This window comes from Amphiura filiformis, chromosome 2 (assembly GCF_039555335.1).
Source record: "Amphiura filiformis chromosome 2, Afil_fr2py, whole genome shotgun sequence".
Lineage (NCBI taxonomy): Eukaryota > Metazoa > Echinodermata > Ophiuroidea > Amphilepidida > Amphiuridae > Amphiura > Amphiura filiformis.
The window spans coordinates 3,718,361-3,727,706 of NC_092629.1; the positions used below are offsets into that span (position 1 = coordinate 3,718,361).

The 9,346-nt window shown below is 37.7% G+C and overlaps 1 protein-coding gene across 1 annotated transcript in view; it reads right to left on the reverse strand.

Annotated features, from left to right (window-relative positions):
- Positions 1-8,974, reverse strand: part of LOC140145758 (uncharacterized) — a 40,386-nt gene extending 31,412 nt beyond the window's left edge. Inside the window, exons 1-2 of the mRNA XM_072167437.1 lie at positions 8,626-8,974; positions 5,707-5,933 (exon numbers count right to left, since the gene is read on the reverse strand). Of these exons, the coding sequence (XP_072023538.1) occupies positions 5,707-5,933; positions 8,626-8,956 (558 nt within the window). The 5' untranslated portion in view covers positions 8,957-8,974. The remainder of the gene's footprint in view (positions 1-5,706; positions 5,934-8,625) is intronic.
- Positions 8,975-9,346: the final 372 nt, after the last annotated feature.

Below are 9,346 nucleotides of genomic sequence, written 5' to 3' on the forward strand. Positions count from 1 at the left end.
AGGCGCTAGTTGTTAATCGATGACGAACAACGGCGAAACATGATCGAATCCCTTTCAACAACGAAAACAAGCTATAAAGATCGTCTAATTCACACGATTATTTCATGAGGAATGACCAGTTTAGTCATTGCCACTAAACACAAGAAGATCGATGCTTTGATAGCAGCAAAATAACTACAGAATAAAAGAGCAATATTTAGCCGCTTCCTCCAAAATAATGAAAACAACATTTTGCGCACACAAGTTCCAGGTATGGCAAATTTCTGACGCGTATCGCGTATACGCGCTTCCATTAACTTGCGTTCGCGTATACCCTTTTTTCAAATTGTGGATTTATCACGGATTAACAACTATTGGCACCTGTACAAGGGCATAGGACAAGTTGTTGAACAAACACATGAATAGGCCTGGCCTGCTGAATTGTTTGAGAGTTGAACTCAGATGCAACTTTTAACACAGTTTAAACGGTCTCTTTTTTACATAATGAACCATTGTGCCTGAACGCAATGACGTGTGACGCTATAATTTCTTCCATAGGTGTAAAACAAATAAGGCTACACATGTCTTTTTACAAGTTTGCATTTCGTTGAATATTTTTCGATTTATTTTAAAAAGTATTTACGGGGAACTTAGAACTTGTGATATGGGCTCAGGTGCAACTTTTAAAACGGCCTCTTTTCTTACATAGTTAACCATTGTGACTGAACGCAATGATGTGTGACGCTATAAATTGGTCCACAGGGGTAAAACAAACAGGGCTATACATATCTTTTTAAATTTTTACATTTCGTAAAATATTTTTTGACTTATTTTAAAAAGTATTAGGGGGGTTATAGTGCACAGCGCTATGTTGAATGAAGGGGACGTCGTGCGATTTGTTTGTTAAAAGCAATTTCTCAATTGATTTCATTACATTGGAAGGTAAAGATTGAAATAAAACATGTTTTCATTTTTTTAAAGACCGTTTAGTGCCTAAAATCCAAGATGGCCGCCGTGATTGAAAATTTGCCATATTTTACTCATAAATTGCGCTTTAGTAGGATACAGAATGGAAGTCCCATTCTAGGGTTGAGTACAAGAAGTTTTGAAGGTGTTTCTTTATAGATTTGAGGACGCTGAATAAAATGAGAGGGGTCTGCACCATCGAAAAGTGTGGGGAGCTCTTGGTAGAGGGCGTTTTTCAAAATGGCCGCCAAAATCCCTTAAAATCACCATAACTTGGTCAGAGAAGCACCCAGCAGCACGATTCTGATGTCTATACCCATGTTTTCAGGGTCAAGGAATCCAATAGAGTCATTTACAACTGCCTTTAACCTATCATTCCAAGATGGCTGCCAAAATTTCAAAATGGCCGCCATTGAAAATTAATTGGGCTATATCTTGGGTGCAGAAAGTCCTAGAAGTATGATGCTGGTGTCTATACCCATGTTTACAGGGTCTAAAAATCCATTGGTATAATCTAAAACAGCACAGGACCTTAAATCCCAAGATGGCCACCAAAATTTAAAAATAACCACCACTAAAATGTAGAATTTAGCCTTTATCTTATCTTATCAGTGGTTTACGATCCTTACCTGGGGCTAAGATACCTTAACCTTAGCATAACGCAGTCTAAACCCCAGATAAGGTATCTAAACCCCAGATAAGGCGCCGTAACCCCAGATTAAGGGACATAGATTCCAGATAAAGCAGTCCAAACCCCAAATAAGGTGCCTTAACCCTAAATAAGGAACATACACCACAGATAAGGCATCTAAACCCCACGTAAGGTGCCTTAACTCTAGATAAGGATCGTTAACCCCCGATAAGGGTCGTAAACCCCAGATAAGGCACCTAAACCCCAGATAGGGCGCCTTAACCCCAGCTAAGAGACGTAAACCCCAGATAAGAGACGTAAACCCCAGATAAGGCAGTTTAAACCCCAGATAAGGCACCTTAACACCAGATAAGGAACGTAAACACCAGATAAGGCATCTAAATCCCACATAAGGCATCTAAATCCCAGATAAGGCGCCTTAACTTCAGATGAGGGACGTAAACCTAGGATAACACAATCCAAACCCCAGATAAGGCATTTAAACCCCATAAGGCTCCAAATAAGGGATGTAAACCATAAGGGATGTAAAACCCCCCAAAAGGGATGTAAACCATACATAAAGGCAGTATAAATCCCAGATCCATTCTTTAGGCATCTAAATCCAGATAAGGCGCCTTAACCCCTGATAAGGGACGTAAACCCCAGATAAGGCAGCCTAAACTCCAGATAAGGCACCTTAACCCCAGATAAGAGATGTAAATATAGGATAATGCAGTCTAAATCCCAAATAAGCTGCCTTAACCACTGATAAGGGATGTTAACTGGGGATAACACAGTCTAGACCCCAGATAAGGCATCTAAACCCCAGATAAGGGACGTAAGCTCCAGATAAGGCAGTTTAAAAAACCCAAATACGGCACCTTAAACCCTAGATAAGAAACACAAACCCCATATAAGGCAGTCTAAATCCCAGATAAGGCATCTAAACCAAGATAAGGTGCCCTAACCCCAGATAAGGGACCTGAATCTAGGATAATGCAGTTTAAACCCCAGATAATGTGCCCTAACCCCAGATCAGGAACGTGGATCTAGGATAATGCAGTCTAAACCCCAGATAAGGTGCCCTAACCCCCGATAAGGGACGTGAATCTTGGATAACGCAGTCTAAACCCCTAAACCCATTACACTGTTGTCAATGGCAAAATGGCTGATTTCGGGAGAAATTTTCTCAAATTTAGAACTCTCACCTGCTTTAATATAGTTAAACGCCACCAATATCAGGTGAAACTAGATGATTTAATAATCAAAAATGATCAAAAACTCAACATAGGTTGAAATGAGACTTTTCTTATTTAAATGCACTGAACCGCAAACAAAATGGCATTGCACCCTCGAAGCTGAAAGATGCAATTAATTAGATAGGGCGCATATATGCTAAAAGGTGTCATATAATGAGAAAAATATACCATTTCGAAGCATCAAAACCCAAAATGTACTTTTTTGGCAATATAACTTGGTCAATTACAGTGATTTTATACAGTCTTTTCAGATGCCACGCAAACAAATAGTTCATCATTTCCATGCATCGCCCAGGCCTATTAGTGGTGTATAACCATGCACTAGTGCCATGAGTAGGTACTGTATCTGATATGTCGTCCATCTTGGACCTGGCAAGGGTCTGGTTATATAAAACATTGTGCTTTTGGTTTAAAGACATAATCACTTTGAAACGTGATCATAAAACAAACTCATGCATTTATATACATTTAAGCAGTATATAAGCAGCCATATTGGTCGCCATATTGAATAATAATCTTAATTCTAGAATATTAAAGTTATCTTTGAGTGCATGACACAATGCTAGTCCCAGTGTTTGAAATTTAGATTTTGAGCATACTTTGAGAGCGGTATATGGCTTTTTTTTTTTTGCATTTGTCAGTCAGGTTTACAAGATTTTGGTGGCCATCTTGGATTTTACCACTTACCCTGAAATATTAAATCTTTCTTTGAGTGTCTGACACAAGGCTACATAGTTCCAGTGTTTAAAATTTACGTTTTTAGCATATTTTGAGAGCGATATATAGCTTTTTTTTTTGCATGTGTCAGTCAGTTTTATAGGATTTTGGCGGCCATCTTGGATTTTACCACTTACCCCGAATCTTTCTTTGAGTGTCTGACATAAGGCTACATAGTTCCAGTGTTTGAAATTTACATTTTAGCATATTTTGAGAGCGATATATAGCTTTTTTTTTTGCATGTGTCAGTCAGTTTTATAGGATTTTGGCGGCCATCTTGGATTTTACCACTTACCCCGAATCTTTCTTTGAGTGTCTGACATAAGGCTACATAGTTCCAGTGTTTGAAATTTACATTTTTAGCATATTTTGAGAGCGATATATAGCTTTTTTTGCATGTGTCAGTCAGTTTTATAGGATTTTGGCGGCCATCTTGGATTTTACCACTTACCCCGAAATATTAAATCTTTCTTTGAGTGTCTGACACAAGCCTACATAGTTCCAGTGTTTGAAATTTACATTTTTAGCATATTTTGAGAGTGATATATAGCTTTTTTTTTGCATATGTCAGTCAGTTTTATAGGATTTTGGCGGCCATCTTGGATTTTACCACTTCCCACGAAAAAAAAAATGAAAACATCTTTTTTCCCATTATTTACCCCCACAAGAGACAAAATCAAGTGAAAGTTTGCTTTTAACACCGAAATCACACGACTCGACATAGTGCTGAGCACTATTAGAAGTTGTGTTACCTGTATAGTGTGTTGTTACCACCTACCTTGCGACCCAACCAATACCCAGGAATAGGATCTAAGACACAAAAGACTTATTGTGTAAAATAGCAAATAGCCCAGAGAAAACAAATATCCCAGTGGCGTACCGTGGCCGCTCCTGCCCCGGGGGGCTGAAGAAAGTTCAATTTTGCCACCCCTTCCTCAACAGCCCGAAAAGGCTGACCAAATTTTTTTTTCGGTGGTTTATATAGGTTTATATAGGCGCTAGCGCCCTAAAAGCAACACATTTTCATGTATAGTACCATTTTGTCACAAATTTTTATACTTTTTCAAATTTTTTCCGCCCTTTATTCTTTACTGATTCTTTTTGCCGCCCCTTCTTCTTCCCCCGCCTCTCTTTTTGCCACCCCTTCGTTTTGGCTGCCCCCCCCCCGCTTTTACCCCGGGGGGCTCGCGCCCCCAAAGCCCACCCCCACCCCAAGAAAATACGCCCATGTATCCCGGACAAAAACTAGCCAGACCACAATTTAGTGTAATTTGTTTACTTTAGTGATAATGCATGCATCTAGCATCTGTATAGAAAACTATTCAACAAAATAATTTGAGATATTGCCAAAATGCAGTATTCCGAGTGCAGTATTCCTGAAACCCATTGCTTCCAAATAAAACTTCTTTTTAAAAAGGAACGGGGCGTCTAACGGAAAATAGCATCTGTTGGGCTGATACAGTGCACATTTGATGTCATTTTCTTCGTAGTATCGTAGTAGTAATGGCCAAATTTGTTTCCTGTAGGTGACTTAAAAACCTAAATGCAAAATGAGGTTTTTTGAAAATTATTTTCCATAGTCAAGATGCAACTATCATTTATGCCTGAAATCATTTATTTATTGTCAAATCAGTGCAGAGTAGGTTCGTATATGAATATTGATGTTAGATCAAAGTAACTCAAAGTACTATACACCTGATCCGTGAACTTTGTTTTTTAAAGACAAATTCTTGTAAAACATGTTTGTGTTTACTGAGGCGTCGCATTTGCAGTACCCCCCCCCCCCTTCACAAACATGGATTCGCCCCTGCCTAAGCTTATCTATACAAAGCAACTGTAACCCTGAAAATCTTCTTACCCAAGTTCAAACTTTACATATTTTCCAAATGCCCAAAGACACACGTTGCAACCAACTTGACAGATGACATATCTTCAAAGTCAAAGAGATGAATTTATTGAAAACTTTAATTTGTCCTTCAATGGATTCACATAATTTGTGATCACGACATTCGTTTTATGACATGAACTGTTTATATAATTATGTGGGTGTGTGGGGGTGGGGCTGGGTGTGTGGGGGTGTGGCGGGTGTGTGTGTGTGTGTTCTTAGGTTTTTTGGGGGTTGGGCTAAAATAAAGCCAATGATTACAGTCTCACCGTTGCTTGGTGTTTTGATACCACAAAGACCGTTAATGTCCTCTCATACGCTGAATACATGCTATTAGAAACGTATGGTAAAATATGCATTGTCAGTGAAGATAGCCCGAAGATACACCATATACATAAGTGATCTATACGTAGCTTTATCTTATTTTTCAACACTACTACGTTAGGATCCGATATCCCGCTTTCCCCATCAAAGTCAAGCTTCCATTCATTGTCACCTGCGTGAACAAAAACAAAATACTAAAAGTAGGTCTACATATTAATAAGAGCTTTCTGTCACAGTGTTGTTATTATTTAAGCATTTTTACATAAGGTCTCGAATCAAAATTCGAAATTTCTCAAATTGCTCAAATTGTAATAAAACCATTACCAAATATTATTACCCCTCTGGTAATAAGGATTCCAAATGTATCTATCAATCTGGAGTAATTACTGAAACGGTCGAAGGTCAAGATTTAGGCTCCACATATGGGCAAAACCAGAAAATGTCCAAGTTTGATGAAAATGGTCTCAAATTGTTTATCTTGATGAAGTAATCCAGAAACAGAATAGTTTGCACTATGTAGGACTTTTGTTACCATGGAAAAATATTAAACTAGATACAAGCCGCCGGTCAGGAAATAACATTAATTGTGTAAAATACACCATAGGTGTCTTCTACACATTTTATAATATTGACCTGCCACTAATGGACCAGCTGCTACTATAGAGCCAAGTATATAGCCAAAAATTACCTATTTTGCACCATTTTACAGGGCACCGGAAATGACCTCAAATGACCTTTGACCCCAATTCTGCGTAATCACATTAAAAGCTTGTTAATGACAATACACATATGCAAGTGGGGTCAACAAGGTTGCATATTAGAGATAAGATTTTTTTAGCAATTTTGCCATTCCAAGCCACTACGAGGTCAAAGGACATACAACAAAGGTCAAACTGTATACACCCTGAATACCCATGCAAGTAGTGACCAATGCATCAATAACAGCTTGATTTCATGTTGTTTGCGGAAGAAGAGGCCAGGAGAAAGAAGAAGAAATCAAAGACTAACTAGATCTAGCTATAGATCTGAGCCTAGCCGTTAAACAGAAATGACCCATAAACTTTGACTTAACATGTTAAGAACGTAATAAGGATCATTGCTGTTGAATTTGAGCTCGATTGGAACAATTTTAAAATTTGACCTTTGACCCCTAAAATTTGATCTAGGGGTCATAAATATTTTTAGGATATGAGAAAGGTTTTTAACACAAGTTTCCACATACATAATGACAGCCAGTAAAATATTTCACTGACCATCAAGGATTTGAACCTGTGACCTTCGGATCACTGGACCGATGCTCTACCAACTGAGCTAATGAGTCAGATGGAGAAAAGCAGTGATGCTATTATATATAGGCCTTCAGTTTAAAATGTTTAGAATATCGTATGGAACATTCCTTTTGAATTTGAGCACGATTGGACCAATTTTAAAATTTGACCTTTAACCCATAAGTTTTGACCTTTGGGTCACAATTATTTTTAAAATGTTTAGGATGTCACAAGGATCATTTCTGTGCAAGTGGCATCAACATGCTACGGTATGTTGATTGTAGCAGATGTCTTACATGGGGCAAACTATTCTTTTTGGGATTGTTTTACCGAGATAAACAATTCGAGACCATTTCCATCAAAATCGAAAAATGTTTATGTTTTGTCCCGTGTGGATTTAAAATGTTGACCTTCGACCTATCCCACACCCAACTCTGTATAAAGGTATATTAAATTGTAAAAAAATCAAATGGTGTGTCCGTAGATAGGTATATAATTATTGAATCCTTATGACCATAGGAATATTTAAAAGTAGATTTTAACCAAATCGGAACAATTGTGAATTTTGACACCTGTGTAAACTTTAACCCTGGATATCTGGGAATGCCAAAAGGTGACCATTTGACACCTGTTATATTCTTATTCAATACACATCAGATATGAACATAAAAAATAGGTCATACCTAAATTGACACGTATTTATACGTCATATTTTCTGCAATTATTATCATGTTACATAGTATTATTTGTACTATACAGAATCGTATATTTTGTACCTATTATACATTTCTTACATAGTATTATTCTATATCACACTGTATTTTATGCCTACTGGCAGGTATAAGATATGAAATACAAGTAGTATTTGAAGTCACGAAAAATCTTTGACACTTCACCTGACCTTCTATCATGGTGTCGTATTTGTCTGTGTGTTCGTAGTTGTGTCCACATGTGAAAAAAAAATGTCAATCTGCACAAATCAGACATAATGGTACCTAACTCCCGGCATATTTTTTTGATTTTATAAGTAGGCAACGAAAATCACAGAATATTGACTACTGTGTTAGAGTAAAGCACCACTGAATTGAAAATTGGGCAAGTCTTACTAAGGTTTAGTGACGTGGCCGGGAAATCGCGTAAAAACTTCGATATGTAAATTGTATAACAAAATGGTATACTATGGAAAGCCGATCATAACCCAACATAGGATTCGAGCTCTGTCTGCAGAAATTGCTCAAGCCAAGCTTTTAAAGCTTATTATAAGCATACTGGGCTGTATGAGGAGAAAACTAGAACAAAACAGAATGACGAAAAAGATCAAGGAAAAGAAAGGTCATTCCCAACAAAATCAATTTCCTCTTATAGCCCTTGGGTCGAGAAATAAGAAATTATGAATTCTTCTTCCCTGCCCCGATACAAAGGTTGTAATTAAAACGTAATTGATAAAATGTGTGTACGTGATGTTTTCAAACATATGCGGGTATATCTATACATGTAAATAATTTTCTAATGAGTGCCTGTTCTGTGGAAGAAAAACCGAATTGATGACATTCGTACTATACATGGAAAATAATAAGGAAATGAAACCATATATACCTGGAATTTCGGATTTGTACCAAACCTGAATATCTGCACGTGTCAAATCCTCTGCTGAATGTCCAACTGTCAACGTAACAGGTTTCTTGAATTTCTGTGAGTCAGGAGTCAATCGGACAATTGGTGCCACAAGAAATTTGTCGCCAAGCGACGGAAGATCAGTTTCTGTGTCTGGAGATATTATTGACATAGTTATGTAAACGTTTCTATTAAGTGCTCCTGAAGGTATATCCAAAGTCACAGGTCCACAGGACAGTTGAAGTTTTCCACCAGCTGATGTTAATCGCTCAGCAGTATAATCGATACCTTCCATTGCAGGCGAACCAATCATGTCAAAGTATTGAGTTGTACTTGCTGCATTAATGGTTTTAAGATTCGATGGTAAAAATAAAACAAGCTGATTAAGCAAGTGCAAAGGGATCGTATTATCTGTCGTCATGTCTTGTGTTGGTGCTCTTGGGTGGGTTGCTGTGGGGTGAGTTGGGTGGGGAATGTAGGTAGGGGTAAATTCATATGTCTGACTGGACGAGGACCCTGAGCAGATTTCCATCTTATGTTGTTTTTAAATATCTATTTTGTGCAATAATAAGTAAATGCCCTCAATGGGTTGGAGGAGTCCTATACAGTCTTAATATGATCGTATTAATCATTCTACAACTGGTCTTAAAATGATCATATCAATAATTTAAGATTCGACGGTAAAAAAATTTAAGATTCGATG